The 21,729-nt window shown below is 52.0% G+C and overlaps 1 protein-coding gene across 1 annotated transcript in view; it reads left to right on the forward strand.

The window, feature by feature from the left end:
- prim2 (DNA primase subunit 2) overlaps positions 1-21,729 on the forward strand; it is a 62,394-nt gene that overhangs the window by 26,460 nt on the left and 14,205 nt on the right. Inside the window, exons 8-12 of the mRNA XM_084667244.1 lie at positions 3,425-3,492; positions 6,584-6,656; positions 8,905-9,090; positions 20,190-20,316; positions 21,441-21,523. Coding sequence (XP_084523370.1) covers positions 3,425-3,492; positions 6,584-6,656; positions 8,905-9,090; positions 20,190-20,316; positions 21,441-21,523 — 537 coding nt within the window. The remainder of the gene's footprint in view (positions 1-3,424; positions 3,493-6,583; positions 6,657-8,904; positions 9,091-20,189; positions 20,317-21,440; positions 21,524-21,729) is intronic.

The raw sequence follows: 21,729 nt of genomic DNA on the forward strand, positions 1-21,729 counted from the left end.
TTGGGTTCAGTTCAGTGCCTTTCCAGTTTGGCCCTGGTCCAGTTTGTCCCTGGTCCAGTTTGAGACTAGGGCTGCAACTAACGATTATTTTAATAATTGATTAATTGAATTTCCAAACCTTTATTCAAAAACAGAACTGACAGCGCAAATTAACAGTACAAAAACCTTTAGAATGTGCACAAACAGGCACACAATTTTGAAAAAGTTATTAATATTAGTGTGGATTTAATGCTATTTTCAGAGATGAGCAATTTATTTGAGTTTTGTTTAAAACTTTATTGAAAATTGAAAGGTTGTGGAAGTAGGCCAGACTTTATTAGAATAATCTGGTGTATATTTAAGATTTTTTGACAACATTTTGAAAAAAGTTAAGATTTTCGAGGATTAATCTATTTTCAAAGATTTGTGATTTTCTATCATTTTATTTGAAACTTCATTGAAAAGGTTAAGGCTGTGGAAGTATACCAGACATTGTTAAGATATGTCTGTTTGAGGTTTGGTTTTTCACATTTTTCAAAATGGTATGGGTAGTTTTCACCCGGTCCCTAACGAGACACTGCAAAGTAGCGTCTTCCGAATGTGAGACGAATGTCGAATATGAAACTAACTTCACCTCGGTCGATTAACACACTGTTCTGATGTATTTAGTGTGAGATGCTCCCACACCTTGGATGACTTGGGTCCTACTGATTTATCTGTCTCCACCATGTTTCAGAACAACGTTACTCAACAACGTCTCTCTGATGGCCTCCGCTCCACGCTCAACTAAACTTTTATTTTATTTTTGTAATAAATACTCAAACATCTCTGCGACTTATTGAGTGGCGTAATAGTCGCGCGACACAACGAATCAATAATGAAATTTGTTGCCAATGCTTTTAGTAATCAATTTTAATTGATTCGTTGTTGCAGCCCTATTTGAGACTGTTCAGTTTGGCCATGGTCCAGTTTGAGCCTGTTCAGCCAAAACGGACCCGTCCTACAATAACGGCAAGAACATTTTGTCTGATAAGCAAGATGAAGATAGATTCATCCCTATCCTCAAGGGAAAGGGAGAGACAGCGTGCACATTTGGGACATTGTGACAGCAGTTGCCGTTGTTACACAGCCAATACCCTAGGCTTGCTGTCTCTCCATTGATATATCTGGAGATGTGTATGTAAATCTGAAGGTGTGTGTGTAAATATATATTTGAACATTTGTGTATTTTTGAAGATATGTGTATCTGAAGATGTGCGTGTGCCATCTGGAGGTGTGTGTGTGTGTGTGTGTGTGTAATATACACTCCATATGTATAGATGAGATGGGATCAGGAGCCAAGCCCCTATCCACTCAGCATCCAATACACCGTGTGTACAGCAGCCGGGCGTCCAATCAGCATCCAATAGAACATATGCACAGAGGCCGGATATCCAATCAGCATCCAATAGTACGCCTGCCTAGTGTCTGGAGCAGGAAGTGATTGCCATGGTAATGAAGTAGCAGGAAGAGGGTCGTCCACCTGTCTGAGGTCATACGTGGTTGCTTGGCGACGTGTCCACGTCCTTCACCACGGGAGACGGGCGGGGGTGGGGGCGGGTGCGGGGCGGGCTCGCTTGTCTCCCGTCCAGGAAGTCACTCCTATTTCCTAGTTATTATCCGGATCACCAGCTAGCAGGATAGAGAAATGTTTCATCCCTATCGCTCCTCTACGAGGGAGGCACCATTGTGATGGCTGGGTTATTATAATGGCCATTCACTGTGGAGGGGAGGGGGGGGGAGGGGACATCACAGAGAGAGTACTTCATTAAAAAGCGTGAAATTGAAAGCTGTTTCCCCCATCTGACGGCCAGATTCCCCCACCCGCTCAGAGCCAGAGCAGCCCAGAATAGACCCAGAGCTGGGGAGACGTCCTCGTCCCCTCTCTCTCCCCGCTCCCTCCCGCTCCCCAGCCTCCTGCGGCCGGCTGGGGAGACGTCCTCCTCCCCTCTCCCTCCCCGCTACCCAGCCTCCTGCGGCCGGCTGGGGAGACGTCCTCCTCCCCTCTCCCTCCCCGCTACCCAGCCTCCTGCGGCCGGCTGGGGAGACGTCCTCCTCCCCTCTCCCTCCCCGCTACCCAGCCTCCTGTGGCCGGCTGGGGAGACGTCCTCCTCCCCTCTCCCTCCCCGCTACCCAGCCTCCTGCAGCCGGCTGGGGAGACGTCCTCCTCCCCTCTCCCTCCCCGCTACCCAGCCTCCTGCGGCTGGCTGGGGAGACGTCCTCCTCCCCTCTCCCTCCCCGCTCCCCAGCCTCCTGCGGCCGGCTGGGGAGACGTCCTCCTCCCCTCTCCCTCCCCGCTACCCAGCCTCCTGCGGCCGGCTGGGAGACGTCCTCCTCCCCTCTCCCTCCCCGCTACCCAGCCTCCTGCGGCCGGCTGGGGAGACGTCCTCCTCCCCTCTCCCTCCCCGCTCCCCAGCCTCCTGCGGCCGGCTGGGGAGACGTCCTCCTCCCCTCTCCCTCCCCGCTACCCAGCCTCCTGCGGCCGGCTGGGGAGACGTCCTCCTCCCCTCTCCCTCCCCGCTCCCCAGCCTCCTGCGGCCGGCTGGGGAGACGTCCTCCTCCCCTCTCCCTCCCCGCTACCCAGCCTCCTGCGGCCGGCTGGGGAGACGTCCTCCTCCCCTCTCCCTCCCCGCTCCCCAGCCTCCTGCGGCCGGCTGCATGGCCACACTGGGGTCATCCTTCCACAATACGTCCGTCGATCTGCACTACTAATTGAAGGGACTGGCTGAAGATTTAAATGAGGAATTGAACTCAGATGAGATGAACATGTATAACTATAAAATTAGAAGTGTTGAAAATGACGGTGGTTTACACTTGTTTCTGGAGACAAATCAAAGCAAAGCGACCCATAATTACATCCTGTTTTTGCAGAGAGAAGCATTTGGCCATGGTCCAGTTCCTTTATGAGGCACTTAGGGACAGTCCGCCTTAGCCATGGCTTTTTACTGATTTGTTCAATCATTGTAGTTGTGTTTGCTGATGTTGTGTATTATGCTGTATCTTGACTTGTTTAGGGTTTCTTATTTGTTCCCCTCTCTCTGTTCTCTCTGCTTCTCTTCCCCTCCTCTCCTCTTCTCTTCCTCTCCTCCTCCCCTTTTCTGTTCCTCTCCTCCCTTCTTCTCTTCTCCTCCACCTCCCTCCTCCCCTCTTCTCTTCCTCTCCTCTTCCCCTCTTCTGTTCCTCTTCTCTTCCTCTCCTCGTCCCCTCTTCTCTTCCTCTCCTCCCTTCTTTTCCTCTCCTCCTCCCCTATTCTCTTCCTCCGCTCTTCTCTTCCCCTCCTCCTCCCCTCTTTTTTCCCCTCCTCCCCTTTTCTATTCCCCTCCTCCTCCCCTCTTTTTTCCCCTCCTCCTCCCCTCTTCCCCTCCTCCTCCCCTCTTCTCTTCCTTTCCTCCTCCTGCCTCTACAGCTGACAGCGCGGTCCCTTCCGGTGGTCCAGTCAGATGAACGTCTCCAGCCTCTACTCAGCCACCTCAGGTAACAGACCTCCTCATCATCTCCTCCTGACTGCATCTCACCATCTCCTCCCGACTATTCCTCCATCTCCTCCTGACTATTCCTCCATCTCCTCCTGATTATTCCTCCATCTCCTCCTGACTATTCCTCCATCTCCTCCTGACTATTCCTCCATCTCCTCCTGACTCCTCCTCCATCTCCTCCTGACTCCTCCTCCATCTCCTCCCGACTCCTCCTCACCATCTCCTCCCGACTCCTCCTCACCATCTCCTCCTGACTATTCCTCCATCTCCTCCTGACTCCTCCTCCATCTCCTCCTGACTCCATCTCACCCAGGGCAATAACAATCAAGGCATTATACTTCTAGACTAAGAGTGACCTGGCTGTAGTAAACAGAAAACATCAAACTTGACACTCGCAGGTCTCTGGTGGATTTCACCCCGGCCATAATCTAAAATCCCAAGAAAAACCTATCCCAGGATGTGTCATTTGTAGGAGACTTACCGTGATCCAGTAGTTTGCCTCTGTTTCCCAGAAGCCACTGGGTCTCTGGTTGCCCAGCAGCGGCAGAAGGTCCTCTGAGGGCAAGTGTCCTCCCCCCTCCAAGGCTGATAATGGAGCCACACAGCAGAACTAATGTGCCACTGCTTTTCTTTTTAGTGGCGTGACCAGGAAGTGTTCACCCCTGTTCCCAGGATATTGCTGGGTGGTAACACATTAGACCCTCTCCCCTGGCACACACACACACACACACACACACACACACATATATACAGGGATGCATGCACACACACGCACGTTGCTCTGGACATTATTCTCCTTTACCCTTTAGCACACCCCCTCACACACATCCTCTTGCTCCGTCTAAAGCCAGCTCGGTGCTTTCTCTGTGGCCTAGCTGGTTAGACTCAGGGTCAGAGTCTGTGCTGTGGGGAAATGACTCAGCCCCGGCACACACACACACACACACACACTCCATTGCAGGTGTGAGTCCAGCAGGACACACCAGGGAGCTCTGGAAAACCCTGCTCTCTGTACTTACCCCCCCATCCACCATTCCACCACATCCATCCCAACCACACAACTGTTCTAAATCCCACCCACATCCAGCCCCCCCACACACACACCCACATCCAGCCCTCCTTACATCCATCCATCCATCCATCCACCACCACCTCCTCCCCAGAACCACCCAGCCATCAGTGGGCGGGGGCCAGCCACTCCACAGCCTAGTGAACGAGGGGACAGGCCCCCAGGCCCCCAGGGCCCCAGGTCTGTCACTTGATGTCTAATGGAGACGGAGAGCTTCAAGAGAACTACAACTTGAATCGTACATGTGACCAGTACCATAAGTTGTCACACAGGGGCGGTTGAGAGAGGGGAGAGAAGGAGGCAAACAAGGGTGAGAGAGTGGCTGGAAAGAGGGAGTCAGGTGGCTGAGCGGTTAGGGAATCGGGCTAGTAATGTCGTACTTGCCTCGGGGGTAATGTCCCTGTACTTACTGTAAGTCGCTCTGGATAAGAGCGTCTGCTAAATGTAAATGTAAAGAGAGGGAGGGATAAAGAGCGAGGGTGTGTGGGAGAATGTGTGGGGAAACAGGGTGAGCTGCTCTGGGGCCCTTGCAAGCGCGTGATCTGGACCTGCCAGATAAGAGAGAGAGGGGAGAGCCAGTCTCCTGGCCCTGGAAGACAGCAGGGGCCTTTAGCTAAGCAGGCTGATGAGAGGAGAGGGCCGGGAACAGGAGGGCAGGGCGGGGCTCTGGGGCTCTCCATCACAGCTTAAGCAGCCTGCGGAAGCCTGGGCTTGAGTGTTCACTGGAGTGTGTGTGTGTGTGTGTGTGTGTGTGTGTGTGTGTGTGAATGCACACCCGTGTACTTAACATCAGGCAGCTCATCCTCCTGTTGTGTGTGTGCTGTGAGAGAGAGAGCTCTTCTCTCGCCCTGCCAACTCCCCTTCAGGATCCCCCTGCATCAACGACACCACAAATCTGTTTTCAAAGACAGCTTTTACAGTGCCAGTGATGCCTTTGTACAACATGTTCAGCAGACTCTCGCATCTCTTATTTGGATGCCGAGGCGTGGTGTTTGAGGTCAGAGTCAAGCATGTATTAGAGCAGTATTTAGAGGCTGATTTATCATCTTTTTCCAGCTTGGTGAGGTTTTATATCTATGGTGTGTCATTCAGGAGGGTATTTAATTGAATTACTCTCATGGAATAAACACACAATAACCAGTCGTGTGTGTACCATATATGGTGAAATGTGTCATGTCTTGATGTTTTTTTATTACACAGTACAGGAGGGGCTTCAGTTGATGGAGCATGTAGGTTTTGTTCAACGGATCTAATTACAGGAGTGTGTGTGTCTGTCTTAGTGTTTTATTGATCAGTTGTTCATTGGCAAGGCCCACTAAAGTTACTTAAAGGCAAGTCAGTTCATTTATGGAGGGTCTGGCCCTAATGTCAAACACTGGGATATCAATCAAACTGATATTGATCAATGTAATTGATCTGGAACGTTTTAACCTTTTATCTCAGGGGTAAGACAAGGAGACCAGACCCAAAGTTGTTGAGATCTTTTCTGCTGTGACGTGTTGCTGTGTGCCGAGAGAGAGGCCGAGAGAGAGGCCCAGAGAGAGGCCGAGAGAGAGGCCGAGAGAGAGGCCGAGAGAGAAGCCGAGAGAGAGGCCGAGAGAGAGGCCGAGAGAGAGGCCCAGAGAGAGGCCCAGAGAGAGAGGCCCAGAGAGAGGCCCAGAGAGAGGCCCAGAGAGAGGCCCAGAGAGAGGCCCAGAGAGAGGCCGAGAGAGAGGCCGAGAGAGAGGCCGAGAGAGAGGCCGAGAGAGAGGCCGAGAGAGAGGCCCAGAGAGAGAGGCCCAGAGAGAGAGGCCCAGAGAGAGAGGCCCAGAGAGAGGCCCAGAGAGAGGCCCAGAGAGAGAGAGGCCCAGAGAGAGAGAGGCCCAGAGAGAGAGAGGCCCAGAGAGAGAGAGGCCCAGAGAGAGAGAGGCCCAGAGAGAGAGAGGCCCAGAGAGAGAGAGGCCCAGAGAGAGAGGCCAAGAGACCTAAAGCTCATTCTCTTCCTCTTTGGGATGACACTGTTCCTCCTCTCCTCCTGTAGTCATGCCTACGTGGGCCAGGACTACAGCATTCAGAAGAACATCGGGAAGATCTCCCTGGAGCAGATAGACCCGGTCAGTACACACACACACACACACACACACACACACACACACACACACACACACTGACTCTCCCTAGCCCCTTTAATTTGAAATCTCCTCCCCCATATCTCCTCCCCCATATCTCCTCCTCCCCCATATCTCCTCCCCCATATCTCCTCCCCCATATCTCCTCCCCCATATCTCCTCCCCCATATCTCCTCCCCCATATCTCCTCCCCCATATCTCCTGGTCCCCCATTCCTCCTCCCCCATATCTCCTCCCCCATATCTCCTCCCCCATATCTCCTCCCCCATATCTCCTCCCCCATATCTCCTCCCCCATATCTCCTCCCCCATATCTCCTCCCCCATATCTCCTCCTCCCCCATATCTCCTCCCCCATATCTCCTTCTCCCCCATATCTCCTTCTCCCCCATATCTCCTCCCCCATATCTCCTCCCCCATATCTCCTCCCCCATATCTCCTCCCCCATATCTCCTCCCCCATATCTCCTCCCCCATATCTCCTCCTCCCCCATATCTCCTTCTCCCCCATATCTCCTCCCCCATATCTCCTCCCCCATATCTCCTCCCCCATATCTCCTCCTCCCCCATATCTCCTCCCCCATATCTCCTCCTCCCCCATATCTCCTTCTCCCCCATATCTCCTCCCCCATATCTCCTCCCCCATATCTCCTCCCCCATATCTCCTCCCCCATATCTCCTCCTCCCCCATATCTCCTCCCCCATATCTCCTCCCCCATATCTCCTCCCCCATATCTCCTCCTCCCCCATATCTCCTTCTCCCCCATATCTCCTCCCCCATATCTCCTCCCCCATATCTCCTCCCCCATATCTCCTCCTCCCCCATATCTCCTCCCCCATATCTCCTCCTCCCCCATATCTCCTCCCCCATATCTCCTCCCCCATATCTCCTCCCCCATATCTCCTCCTCCCCCATATCTCCTCCCCCATATCTCCTCCTCCCCCATATCTCCTCCTCCCCCATATCTCCTCCTCCCCCATATCTCCTCCCCCATATCTCCTCCCCCATATCTCCTCCTCCCCCATATCTCCTCCTCCCCCATATCTCCTCCCCCATATCTCCTCCCCCATATCTCCTCCTCCCCCATATCTCCTCCTCCCCCATATCTCCTCCCCCATATCTCCTCCTCCCCCATATCTCCTTCTCCCCCATATCTCCTCCCCCATATCTCCTCCCCCATATCTCCTCCCCCATATCTCCTCCTCCCCCATATCTCCTCCCCCATATCTCCTCCTCCCCCATATCTCCTCCCCCATATCTCCTCCCCCATATCTCCTCCCCCATATCTCCTCCTCCCCCATATCTCCTCCCCCATATCTCCTCCTCCCCCATATCTCCTCCTCCCCCATATCTCCTCCTCCCCCATATCTCCTCCTCCCCCATATCTCCTCCCCCATATCTCCTCCCCCATATCTCCTCCTCCCCCATATCTCCTCCTCCCCCATATCTCCTCCTCCCCCATATCTCCTCCTCCCCCATATCTCCTCCCCCATATCTCCTCCCCCATATCTCCTCCTCCCCCATATCTCCTCCCCCATATCTCCTCCCCCATATCTCCTCCTCCCCCATATCTCCTCCCCCATATCTCCTCCCCCATATCTCCTTCTCCCCCATATCTCCTCCTCCCCCATATCTCCTCCCCCATATCTCCTCCCCCATATCTCCTCCCCCATATCTCCTCCTCCCCCATATCTCCTCCTCCCCCATATCTCCTCCCCCATATCTCCTCCCCCATATCTCCTCCCCCATATCTCCTCCTCCCCCATATCTCCTCCCCCATATCTCCTCCCCCATATCTCCTCCTCCCCCATATCTCCTCCCCCATATCTCCTCCCCCATATCTCCTCCTCCCCCATATCTCCTCCCCCATATCTCCTCCCCCATATCTCCTCTTCCCCCATATCTCCTCCCCCATATCTCCTCCTCCCCCATATCTCCTCCCCCATATCTCCTCCTCCCCCATATCTCCTCCCCCATATCTCCTCCCCCATATCTCCTCCTCCCCCATATCTCCTCCCCCATATCTCCTCCCCCATATCTCCTCCTCCCCCATATCTCCTCCCCCATATCTCCTCCCCCATATCTCCTCCTCCCCCATATCTCCTCCCCCATATCTCCTCCCCCATATCTCCTCCCCCATATCTCCTCCTCCCCCATATCTCCTCCCCCATATCTCCTCCCCCATATCTCCTCCCCCATATCTCCTTCCCAATGCCTCTCTGCTGCCTCCCCCAGCTCTCCTCCAGGTCCTTCCCCCTGTGTATGCGGCAGCTCCACCGCTCCCTGAGGGAGAGCCACCACCTCCGGCACGGCGGGCGCATGCAGTACGGCCTGTTCCTGAAGGGGATTGGCCTCACGCTGGAGCAGGCCCTGCAGTTCTGGAGGTCAGAGTTCATCAAGGGCAAGGTGGACACTGACAAGGTAAACATGTCCTTCACTTGGTCTGAGTTCAACACTAGTGTACGTGGAGACTAAGCATGGGCCGGTTACCAGTTTCACGGTGTACCGCAGTTTGTCCGGACCATGCCTAGTGGAGACCTTAGAAAGAATGTCAGTGAAATGTATTTGAATCATGGCAGAGTATGTTGTGTTATACTACTAGTATATGCTGTGGGGGTTGGTAAAACATGTGAGATCCAAAACAAACAATCTTGGATGTCAAAGATTGAGTTGTTTCAGATGGAATGGATGTTTTACATTTCCAATCTCTCTTGCATGCCTGGTACATTTAACAAGAACATTTAAATGTTGTCAAGCTTCTCTTCCTCCTCGTCCTCTTCATCTTCCTCCTCTTCCCAAGTAACTGATGGGTGATGCTTTCCTAAAATCACCTTAGTCTATTCTGCTCTCCCTCTCTCTCTCCATCCCTGGATCTTTATCCCTCGCTCTCTCTCTATTCCTATCTCTCTCTATCCCCCTCACTCAATGATTTTATGTAAAGCACTTTGAGCTGCAATTCTTGTATGAAAAGTGCTATATAAATAAACTCATACTTACTTACTCTATCCCTCTCACTCTCCCCCTCACTCTCTATCCCTCTCTCTATCCTTTCTCTCTCTATCCCTATCTCTCTCTCTCTCTCTCTCTCTCTCTCTCTCTCTCTCTCCTCTCTCTCTCTCTCTCTCTCTCTATCCCTATCTCTCTATCCCTATCTCTCTATCCCTATCTCTCTATCCCTATCTCTCTCTCTCTCTCTCTCTCTCCCCTCACTCATTCTCTCTCTCCCCTCACTCATTCTCTCTCTCCCCTCACTCATTCTCTCTCTCCCCTCACTCTATCCCTCTCTCTCTATCCCTCTTTCCATCCCTCACTATCTATTCTATCCCCCTCTCTCTCAAGGAGTGTGTGTGTGTGTGTCAGAGAGTGTGTAATGGTAGCTTGCTGTGGTTAATGAGTTAGAGTACGGGGTGATTTCATGGTTGGGATGCGGGGCTGTAGATAGAGTTCAGGTAGGGTGGTGACAGTGGCCTCACCCTGGGGAATGGGATAACCCTCCAGCGATGATCCTGTCTCTCCGACTGTCTGGAGACAGGTGTGTCATCTAAAGGTTACAATACACATTTCTGTTGTTTATCTTTGGCCTTGTCATTTTCAGGTCCACAGGATGCGTCACTAGCCAAAACACAAACCTGCTAGTTTGAACGGCAACATCATAGTAATTATTTTTTTTGTTCATTTGAAATGTCCTCAGTGGGTTAATCCCTGTGAAAATAGATCTGCCTTTGTTTTGGTGTTTTTAATGTATTTATTTTACAGTCGATCTGTCATGCAAGTGAGGGGAATCAAGCAGCATCTGAATAATGCATGTGGTTAGAAAGGCCTGACAGCAGTGTGGTGATGGAGCAGGGTGGGACACACAGGACAGGTGTTACTGTTGGTGACAGAGTGAGAACAGGCTGGTGACGTGCTGTGTTGGGGACAGCCTCTCTCTCTCTGTCTCGCTCTGATTCTCTGTCTCTCGCTCTGATTCCCTCTCATTCTCTCTCTCACTCTCACCCTCTGCATGTGACAGCAGTGATGTCTCATGTTATTGAAATGATGTGCAGTTTTCTGATGGGACCGATTGAATTGTCATCAGAGTATCTCCACTCTTCCCTTCTCTGACAATCTCAGTGTCACATGGTAACACAGTGTTGAGCGTGCCTGGTAACACAGTGTTGAGTGTGCCTGGTAACACAGTGTGGTGTGTGCCTGGTAACACAGTGTTGAGTGTGCCTGGTAACACAGTGTTGAATGGCCTGGTAACACAGTGTTGAGTGTGCCTGGTAACACAGTGTTGAGTGTGCCTGGTAACACAGTGTCGTGTGTGCCTGGTAACACAGTGTCGTGTGTGCCTGGTAACACAGTGTCGAGTGTGCCTGGTAACACAGTGTCGAGTGTGCCTGGTAACACAGTGTCGAGTGTGCCTGGTAACACAGTGTCGAGTGTGCCTGGTAACACAGTGTCGAGTGTGCCTGGTAACACAGTGTTGAGTGTGCCTGGTAACACAGTGTTGAGTGTGCCTGGTAACACAGTGTTGAGTGTGCCTGGTAACACAGTGTTGAGTGTGCCTGGTAACACAGTGTTGAGTGTGCCTGGTGACACAGTGTTGAGTGTGCCTGGTAACACAGTGTTGAGTGTGCCTGGTAACACAGTGTTGAGTGTGCCTGGTAACACAGTGTTGAGTGTTCCTGGCAAAAGGGCCGAAGGACAATAGGAGGGTGGCTGGCACTGATTAGATTGTTTAGAAGTACCAGAACGTTCTCTGTATTGTAAATATAGGATATACAGATAGGGACAGCCTGCCTGTTTAGAGACCTGTCCACGAGACACCATTGGAGAGAATCGCCAAGGCAACCAGTTTACCAGTTGCAATATTATGGGATTTGAGTCCAGACGTTAGAGTTAGGGATGCTCCGATCAGGATTTTTGGGGCCATTCACCGATCGCTAGAAGAAGTATCGGCCGATACCGAGAACCGATCACCTATCTTTTTTTTATTTTTTTATCCTAAATTCTTACAGCTCCCACGTATTAGTTAGTACCATTAGTAGGTAGTATAGTTAGACTTGTACACCACTATTCAAGATTTATAATCCCTATATGTTGAATGTATGCACCTTCCTGCCAAAGTAAATTCCTTGTCTGTGCAAACTTTCATGGCAATTAAACCCCTTTCTTATTCTGATTAAGCGGTCTATTTTAAGCCTTCTATTCATCATGTAGCATTATTTATTTAGCTATTCTTAACAACAATGTATATTAAGTATAACAATGAAGAGATGATAAAATATAATGAACCAACTGTTTATTCATTTTTTATTTTGTCAGGAAACATGAACATATTCCTCTCTCTTTCTGACCAACTGGACTGAACATCCTCATGTGTTCCGTCTCCAGCATCCTCTGGAGTCCCTCGTCATATTACGCCGCGTAATGACAAACATTTGATGTCTTTTTGAAAGGTGCCACTCTGCAACAGTCAGCTACATCCTCTCCCATTCATGCAGTGTTCTGCAACCAAAGACCTTTTGGATTCACCCCTCCGCCCCCCAGACCAGAAGAGTGTTCCAGAGGGAGCGCGGGGGCGATGGCGTGGGCTTCTTCCCTGCCCCGCGCTGCTGTGAACACAGCCCAGTTCAAGGCTCCCTGGGACCCCCTCTAAGCCCCTCACACACACTTCTGCAGAACATAAGCAGTGTCCATCTGTTTACCCAGAAACCCACTCAACGTCATCCCAGTCCTCTTCTCTCTTTCTCTCTCTCCCTCCGTCTCTCACAGCCTCCATCCCTTCCTCCTTCTCTACGCCCCCCCTCTCTCTCCATCCCTTTCCTCCCTCCCTCTCTCTCTTTTCATCCTTTCCTCCCTTACTTCCTCCACCCCTTCCTGCCCCTCCTGCCGCTCTCATCCTCTCCGGTGCTCCCTCTCCCGGCTGGCTGGCTTCCCTCTGCCCCCCTCTCAGGTGGGGGTGGAGGAGGGGGGGGGGGTCACAGCTCTCTCCCCTTGATGTATGTGGCGTGTCGACGTCGATTCTCGGCGGGCGAGCTTCACAAGCCGCCTCATCACCCTGCTCCTCACACCGTGGAGATAGGGAGGAGAGGAGATAGGAGGTGGAGGAGGAGAGGAGATGGGAGGTGGAGGAGGAGAGGAGATAGGAGGTGGAGAAGGAGAGGAGATAGGAGGTGGAGGAGGAGAGGAGATAGGAGGTGGAGGAGGAGAGGAGATGGGAGGTGGAGGAGGAGAGGAGATAGGAGGTGGAGGAGGAGAGGAGATGGGAGGTGGAGGAGGAGAGGAGATAGGAGGTGGAGGAGGAGAGGAGATAGGAGGTGGAGAAGGAGAGGAGATGGGAGGTGGAGGAGGAGAGGAGATAGGAGGTGGAGGAGGAGAGGAGATGGGAGGTGGAGGAGGAGAGGAGATAGGAGGTGGAGAAGGAGAGGAGATGGGAGGTGGAGGAGGAGAGCAGCCAGTGGTGCTCTAACACAGCCCTGGGGAAGAAGAGGAGGAGAGATGAGCGGATGGTGCTGTAGAAAGGAGACGGGTAGAGAGAGGGAGAAGAGATGTGTGTGTGGGGGGGGGGGGGGGGGAGAGGAGGTGTGTGTGTGTGGAGGAGAGGAAAGGAGGGGGGAGAGAATGAGAGGAGATGAGTGTGCGGAGGGGAGGAAAGGAAAGGAGGGGAGAGAGGATGACGGGAGAAAGAGGAAGTGGTACCGAGGTGCAAAATGTTAAAGACTAGGGAGAAGGAAAAGAGATTTATTTTATAAAATTCTCTACATTTCTCTTCTTCTCTCTCCCCCTCTTTCTCACTCTTCCTCTTTCCCACATCTCTTTCCCTGTCTCTCCCTCTCCCTACCCCTCTTTATCACTCTCCCTCTCTCCCCCATCTATTTCCCTCTTTCTCACTCTCTTCCACTCTCTTTGTCCCCCCTCTTTTTCTCTCCCCCATCTCTCTCTCCCTCTCCCCCCCCCCCTCCCGCCTCTGAAGGGCTCAGTATTTTGGCAGTCTCACCCTCAGGAACGTTCTCTCTCTGCTCAGCTTGGATGTTAAGTCAAGGTTCATTATTAGTCGCCCAACTGGACTCACACAGAGCCACTTAGTCAGCCCCTCATGTGAACAGCCTGTGTCCTACGCGAGCTGTGTCCTGCGCGAGCTGTCTCCTGTTGGAGAACCCTCTTTAATGTGCCCAGACGTGTTGGCGCAGGATGAATCCCCGTCATGTCTATTATTGATTGTGGCCTGCAGTTGATGGTGTGTGAATAAGTGATGGGGCTGCCCTGAAGGCCTCTCCCTCACAGGCCTCAGGCACTGCACATCCTGCTCCAGGATGCACCAGGCCTCCAGGATGCACCAAGCCTCCAGGTTGCAGCAGTCCTCCAGGATGTACCAGGCCTCCAGGATGTACCAGGCCTCCAGGATGCACCAGGCCTCCAGGATGCACCAGGCCTCCAGGATGCACCAGGCCTCCAGGATGCACCAGGCCTCCAGGATGCACCAGGCCTCCAGGATGCAGCAGTCCTCCAGGATGTACCAGGCCTCCAGGATGCACCAGGCCTCCAGGATGCACCAGGCCTCCAGGATGCACCAGGCCTCCAGGATGCACCAGGCCTCCATGACGCACCAGGCCTCCAGGATGCAGCAGTCCTCCAGGATGTACCAGGCCTCCAGGATGCACCAGGCCTCCAGGATGCACCAGGCCTCCAGGATGCAGCAGTCCTCCAGGATGTACCAGGCCTCCAGGATGTACCAGGCCTCCAGGATGTACCAGGCCTCCAGGATGCACCAGGCCTCCATGATGCACCAGGCCTCCAGGATGCACCAGGCCTCCAGGATGCACCAGGCCTCCAGGATGCACCAGGCCTCCAGGATGCAGCAGGCCTCCAGGATGCAGCAGGCCTCCAGGATGCAGCAGGCCTCCAGGATGCAGCAGGCCTCCAGGATGCACCAGGCCTCCAGGATGCACCAGGCCTCCAGGATGCACCAGGCCTCCAGGATGCACCAGGCCTCCAGGATGCACCAGGCCTCCAGGAAGCAGCAGGCCTCCAGGATGCAGCAGGCCTCCAGGATGCAGCAGGCCTCTAGACACACTCTGTACCCAGTCTCCTCCAGCTGTGTGTTAGCCTTTAGTGTGCGTTAGATGCAGCCTGAGGGAACAGGTGGTGGATTTGCAGGCTGTTTGACTTATTGGCTGTTTGAGTTATAGGCTGTTTGACTTATAGGCTGTTTGACATATAGGCTGTTTGACTTGCAGGCTGTTTGGATTCGCAGGCTGCCCGATGGTAGATGAGCTGCTAGGTGCCCAGGGTGCTTACAGACGCTGACTGTGTTTAACGCCATGTGTTTCCTCTCATTATGGGATGTTAGCTTTACTTATGTTATCTATTTAGTCATTAACTTACTTTGTTGTGCGAGGAGGACCTTTCCAAGGCGCTCTGCACTATCATCATTATCCGGGAGAGAGTCAGAGTCTGAACCAGGGAGAATCGTCATCCCTCTTGTTGGCTGTTAGTTGTTGTTCTGTTTGCGCCCCAGTTCTCCTGAGCAGGTGCTCTCACTGTGTTCAGCAGCTGTGTGTTGGAACATATTTTAGGGCTGAGAGTTTAATGGGGCCTTAAAACACACACATATGGATCTCTGGAAGAGAGATGTTAACCTCACACACACACACACACACTGACTTGTGGAAGAGAGATGTTAACCTCACACACACACACACACTGACCTGTGGAAGAGCAATGTTAACCTCACACACACACACACACACACACACACTGACCTGTGGAAGAGCAATGTTAACCTCACACACACACACACACTGACCTGTGGAAGAGCAATGTTAACCTCACACACACACACACACACACGCTGACCTCTGTAAGAGAGATGTTAACCACACACACACACACGCACGCACACACACACACGCCAAAACCAGAACTTCAAAACGCTCAAATCAACATAGAAACACAGTAGACTTTCAGTAGATTAGCATTAGATTTTCCTTGATTATGATGTTCCTTTTTGGCGAGATGGAAACTGGGCCTCTTTGGAAAGATCTCGGTAATCACTGGTTACCCCAGCGCCAGAAAGGACTCCCTTTCTAATCACTGTTTATAATTGTTTTGAAGCTGGCCAATTAAGTCTGATGAAGCCGGCATGCCTCGTTAAGAGGAGCAGACAACAGTCAGCTCATCCATCCAAACATCCACCTCGTTTACAGAAATGGACAATTACTCTAATTGGTAACTCGAAGGAGATCCACTGAAACCAAGATGAATGCAATTGTTTATTCAAATGTGAAGAACAGAAGTCAGTTGAAACGTGAGGCCAAGGACGTCCTCCTTTCATTCTCTCGTCCTGATCCTCTCTGCTGTCGTAATGACCAACACGTCGTGATGATGAAGCTGGAGGTCTTGATCCTGAGACTGTCCATCACGTCATGGCTCTCCTTGTCTTCATCATTAGTGCTCCAGGCCTCAGATGGGGACAGTGGAGGACATGGGATGTGTAAAGTCAGGGCTCACATCACATGTAGACACGTTCTAAAGTTGAGTCCTGTCTTTTTGCAGTGTTTCTAATAACGGACCCAGCTCCAACACCTTTCATCGTAAGCTGTATAAAAAAAGATGAAAGTGTAGAAATAGTCCTAAACTAAAGAAACATGAGTTGACAGACTGTAACTAGACTGAGGTAGACGGACTAACTAGACTGAGGTAGACAGACTGTAACTACACTGAGGTAGACAGACTGTAACTAGACTGAGGTAGACAGATTGTAACCAGACTGAGGTAGACAGACTGAAACTAGACTGAGGTAGACAGACTGTAACTAGACTGAGGTAGACAGACTGTAACTAGACTGAGGTAGACAGACTAACTAGACTGAGGTAGACAGACTGTGACTAGACTGAGGTAGACAGACTTACTGCTAACCAGGCAGGACAGCCCTTGCAGACGGAGCATCATTAGGATCGTAGCTCCGGGTGCTGCAGAACTGGACGTGTTGAGAAGTGTGTGGGGGAGAGTTTGAGGGAGGGCGGAAGATAGTTTGAGGGAGGGAGGGAGATAGAGTTTGAAGGATGACCACTGAGATGGAGCCAGCAGAGGATAGACAAGCTTGGCCCTTAAAAACGTCTGCTCCTCTCAGAGCAGTTTGGACAACCATCGACAAGGCTTAGACCGGACCTTTCCTCCAGACTCAACGAGATCACAAAGCAAGACAAACAAGCTGGTGAACGGCGAGACCTCAAGGATTAGGATTTAAACTTTGGCCCGTGTGTGTGTGCGCACGCGTGCCTCGGGGGCCTTAACAGCAGCACTAGCCTCGTCCTTGTGTTCTCCTAGCAGGCTCCTCAAACCAGAACGTGGGAGAAGCCGTTCTCTGTTCCTGAGAGAACCTAGACGGCTCAGATCTGGAGTGCGAGAGCAGGGTGTCTCATTTACACATAGAGTGAGCGGCGAAAATGTGATTCTATAATCGTCAGAGCCTGGTAGCTGTGAAGCAGTGTTGTGAGAAGGAATTTGGCTCAGCGAGATATGGATATCTGTCAGAGGCCATGGGAGGCAGTTTATCTGTCGTTTATGCAGCGTTTCCTGGTTCCTTAGTCATCTATAATAACCCTGATAAGTAGTGAAGGAAACTGGGGATAGGCAGTGATACCTCCATCTGTCTATATACTGTATATTCTGTGTGTCTCTCTCTCTGTCTGCATGTGTGTGTGTCTAATCCCCACAACAGTAAGTCAGAGAAGTTGGGAGTTATTGGCTATCGGTCTGTCATTGAGGGGGTGCTACAGAGAGCTCTCTTCTCTGATGATTCTATACCAGCGTGGCTTCTGGTAACCTGCAGCCAGCAATCCCTGTTGAGTCAAAGCGCTGGCGGTCTGGCTGCGGTCTCCCCCACACCCTCCACCACGCCTGGGCCTTCCTGGCTGCGGTCTCCCCCACTCCCTCCACCACGCCTGGGCCTTCCTGGCTGCGGTCTCCCCCACTCCCTCCACCACGCCTGGGCCTTCCTGACTGCAGTCTCCCCCACACCCTCCACCACGCCTGGGCCTTGCTCCTTCAGCTCATGGAGACTTGTTTGTCCTGCCTTAAGGGAAGGAGGGTGATCCCAGAGGATCACCCTGCCCTGCCTCGCCCCCGCCCTGCCTCGCCTTGCCTCGCCCTGCCCTGCCTCGCCCTGCCCTGCCTCACCCTGCCCTGCCTCACCCTGCCCTGCCTCGCCTTGCCTCGCCCTGCCTCGCCTTGCCTCGCCCTGCCCTGCCTCGCCCTGCCCTGCCTCACCCTGCCCTGCCTCGCCCGCCAGACACCAGGCAGCAGAACACACAGCCCAGTTGTTCTACACTCTCATCCCCGCTCCCGTCTCACTCTCTCTCTCACACACACACACACACACACACAGATAAACAGTACACACACAGACACACACTCAGGAAAGAAGGTCTTTGCTCCCAATTCCTGATTCTTGATTCTAGCTGTCTGTCTACCTGACTGGCTGTCTGGATACCTGGCTGGCTGGCTGTCTGTCTACCTGACTGGCTGGCTGACTACCTGGCTGACCAGCTGTCTGTCTACCTGACTGGCTGGCTGACTACCTGGCTGACCAGCTGTCTGTCTACCTGACTGGCTGGCTGGATACCTGGCTGGCTGGCTGGTGTGCTGACTGACTACTAGACTGGCTGTTGCCTGTTTTAGCACCAATCTGGTCATGGAAGCGTGCTCTTCGAGCTCCACAATGGTGCACAAAGGAAGGGCAGTTTCTTCTTTACTTCTTGTCTTTCATTAGTCCCCTTTGTGTGTGTGTGTGTGTGTGTGTGTGTGTGTGTGTGTGTGTGTGTGTGTGTGTGTGTGTGTGTGTGTGTGTGTGTGTGTGTGTGTGTGTGTGTGTGTGTGTGTGTGTGTGTGTGTGTGTGTGTGTGTGTGTATATGCTCATTTGTTCATTAGTCTTTTACGATACATTCTCAAGTTCCAGAGTTATTATTCACACTCATGAATATGCATCAGCTGCAGTTAAATTCAGTACGACACTTTCCAACAATAAATGTCCTATTACCCCTGGATTGTTCCTGGGGTCATTTTGATGCAGTAGGCTGCGATCTTTAAACTGGAAATGGCTCCTAAATCCTTAGAACCACCATGTAATGAATCTGGGATTGGTGAGTGGGTTTTATGCTTCTGCGTCGCTAGTGTTGGAATCTTGTCACCTTGTCAAGTTCAGAGGTTTTATTGCAGTTTTAATGGATTATGATGAGCCCGATAGTGATGGATGTCTTTCCCCCCTCCCCCCACATGCACTGTTGATTTGACGAAGCTCTGAGGTGAACATGCCCCCACGTGCACTGTTGCACCAGCTCTGGGGTGAAGCGTTTGTACTTCCCGTTCCAACATAGTGTGTATGATTGGCAAATAGACTTATCCCCCGAGATTGAATTCACTGACCCCCATCGAACACAAACACTGGAATGGTTTCTTAAGCACAGGTCGTATATTACAGGACAAGACGGGAGAGATGGAGGGAGGGAGGGAGGAGGAGGGAGAATGAAGGAAGACTGATCCGCTGCATGCCCCTGGCCTCCCTGAGGGAATGAAGAATCCTAGTTTAGTATGGAGGAGAGGGGAGAGGAGGGGAGAGGTGGAGGTTAGGAGGTGAGGAGAAGAGGAGAAGAGAGGGGGAGGTAAGGGGGAGGTTAGGAGGTGAGGAGAAGAGAGGGGGAGGAGAGGGGGAAGGTTAGGAGGTGAGGAGAAGAGAGGGGGAGGAGAGGGGGAAGGTTAGGAGGTGAGGAGAAGAGAGGGGGAGGAGAGGGGGAAGGTTAGGAGGTGAGAAGAAGAGAGGGGGAGGAGAGGGGGAAGGTTAGGAGGTGAGGAGAAGAGAGGGGGAGGAGAGGGGGAAGGTTAGAAGGTGAGGAGAAGAGAGGGGGAGGAGAGGTGGAGGTTAGGAGGAGAGGGGGGGAGGTGAGGAGGAGAGGGGGGAGGTTAGGAGGTGAGGAGAAGAGGGGGGAGGTTAGGAGGTGAGGAGAAGAGAGGGGGAAGGTTAGGAGGAGAGGGGGGAGGTGAGGAGGAGAGGGGGGAGGTTAGGAGAGGAGAAGAGAGGGGGAGGTTAGGAGAAAAGGTTGCAGAGAAAAGGGTAAGAGAAGAGCATGGGTAAGGGAAGGGGAGAGTAGAGGAGAAAGGGGAGAGAGGTGGAAATGGGGTTGAGGTAGGTAAAGGTGAAGGAGAGGAGAGGGAGAGCGTTCGAAGTGGCCCTGTAGCCCATAATCCCGTAGCAGCTGTGTGGAGTGTGGCTACACCTCTACAGGAGGTTCTCTCTAATAGCTCCATCTTTCACCCCGGAAAACAGCCTGCCAACACCAGCATGATGTACGACAACATGTCTGCTTCACCCCAACCGCCCATCCCCATCCTCGCTTAGCTTCTTCCTCCACTCTGTCACGACTACCCTAGATAACATACCTCCTTGTCTTTCTCCCTCCCCCCCCTCTCTCTTTCCATTTATCTCCATCTTCTCTCTCTCTCTCTCTCTCTCTCTCTCTCTCTCCCTCTCCAGTTTGATAAAGCCTATGCCTACAGCATCCGCCACATGTTTGGGAAGGAAGGCAAGAGGACTGACTACACTCCCTACAGCTGCATGAAGGTGATTCTGTCAAACGCTCCCAGCCAAGGCGACCACCACGGTGAGGATACACCAATGACAGATGGCTTTTTTACCGCCAGATTTAGTCTCAGCTAATGAAAAAGTGAAATTGCTGCCATCTTTAGTCTCAGCCAATGAAAAACGCTTAAATTGCTGCCATATTTAGTCTCAGCCAATGAAAAACATACCTAGTCGTAGCCAATGAGAAGTGGCTTTGTTGTGACCATGCCCATCCGTTGAAGGGAGTACAGCCTAGTGGACGTGCCAGCAGGCAGAATTTTCTTTGTGGGAGCTGATATCCCCGTGAACCCAACCGTGACCAAAACAAGCCCCGGTCTGATGGGGTCACGGGGTCAACCTTGGAAGCCTTCACAGAATGATGTCTGCTGTGAACGTACCAGGTGTTTTTAGTTCAGCTGGAGCTTTCATACAGCGTAGGCAATGTACAAATACTGCATGTTGAAAGGTCAGCAAGAGAGTGATCAGCAGTGCGTAGTTCTAACAGTACTGAAGGTCAAGGAGCTGTCTGTGTTTAGCTCTCGTGTTTGTACGTTTACCCTCAGAGCACATTGTCATTATCCTCTTATCCAGAGCGACTTACATTCAGGACAGGGACATTCCCCCCGAGGCAAGTAGGGTGAAGTGCCTTGCCCAAGGACACAACCGTCATATGGCACGGTCGGGAATCGAACCAGAGACCTTCTGATTACTTGCCCGATTCTCTAACCGCTCAGCCACCTGACTGCCCTCCCTGAGCATGGCAGTCCAGAGCACCAGCTCACAGGAGCTAATAACAAGATCATCAAACTCACAGAGATTTAGCTCAAAAGGAAACTTTTTTTTTAAAGCAAAGCAATTTTGGTCGGTTTAAATCCTGGCGGAACTGTAATGAACTCCTAACCATGTTAAATGCCACCACTAATGGTTTCATACAGATCTAAAATAATTTTCTGAAATTGAATTAGTCCTCTTTGATTAGATTTTTTCTTCAAGTGGTTATTTCTCTATGTTTAGTGTGTTTGTGTGTAGTTCTACAGTGTGTGTATATGCCAGTTTGTGTGTGGGTTAATTCAGTGTGTGTGTGCATGTGGTACTTTAGTGTGTGTGTGTGTGCACCAGCGTTGCCCCTCCTCCACTAACAGGCTTTCCTCCCTGGTTTTGCAGGGTGTCCATTCCGTCACAGTGACCCTGAGCTGCTGAAGCAGAAGCTGCTGTCCTATAAGGTCTCTCCTTCTGGAGTCAACCAGGTGATGCCCTGAACACACACACACACACCACGCATAGACACATGCACTCACACACACACACACATACACACAACGTAGACAGATGCACACGCACACACACAACACACAAACCCATGCCACATCCTTTTTATGAACACTGTTGAACCCATCCTGTTTTCAGTAGTAATGTGCTGAGCGGAGCATAATGTAGTGTAAAAAAATAAGGC

This window comes from Hypomesus nipponensis, chromosome 11, assembly GCF_054491055.1.
Source record: "Hypomesus nipponensis isolate SF chromosome 11, ASM5449105v1, whole genome shotgun sequence".
NCBI lineage: Eukaryota > Metazoa > Chordata > Actinopteri > Osmeriformes > Osmeridae > Hypomesus > Hypomesus nipponensis.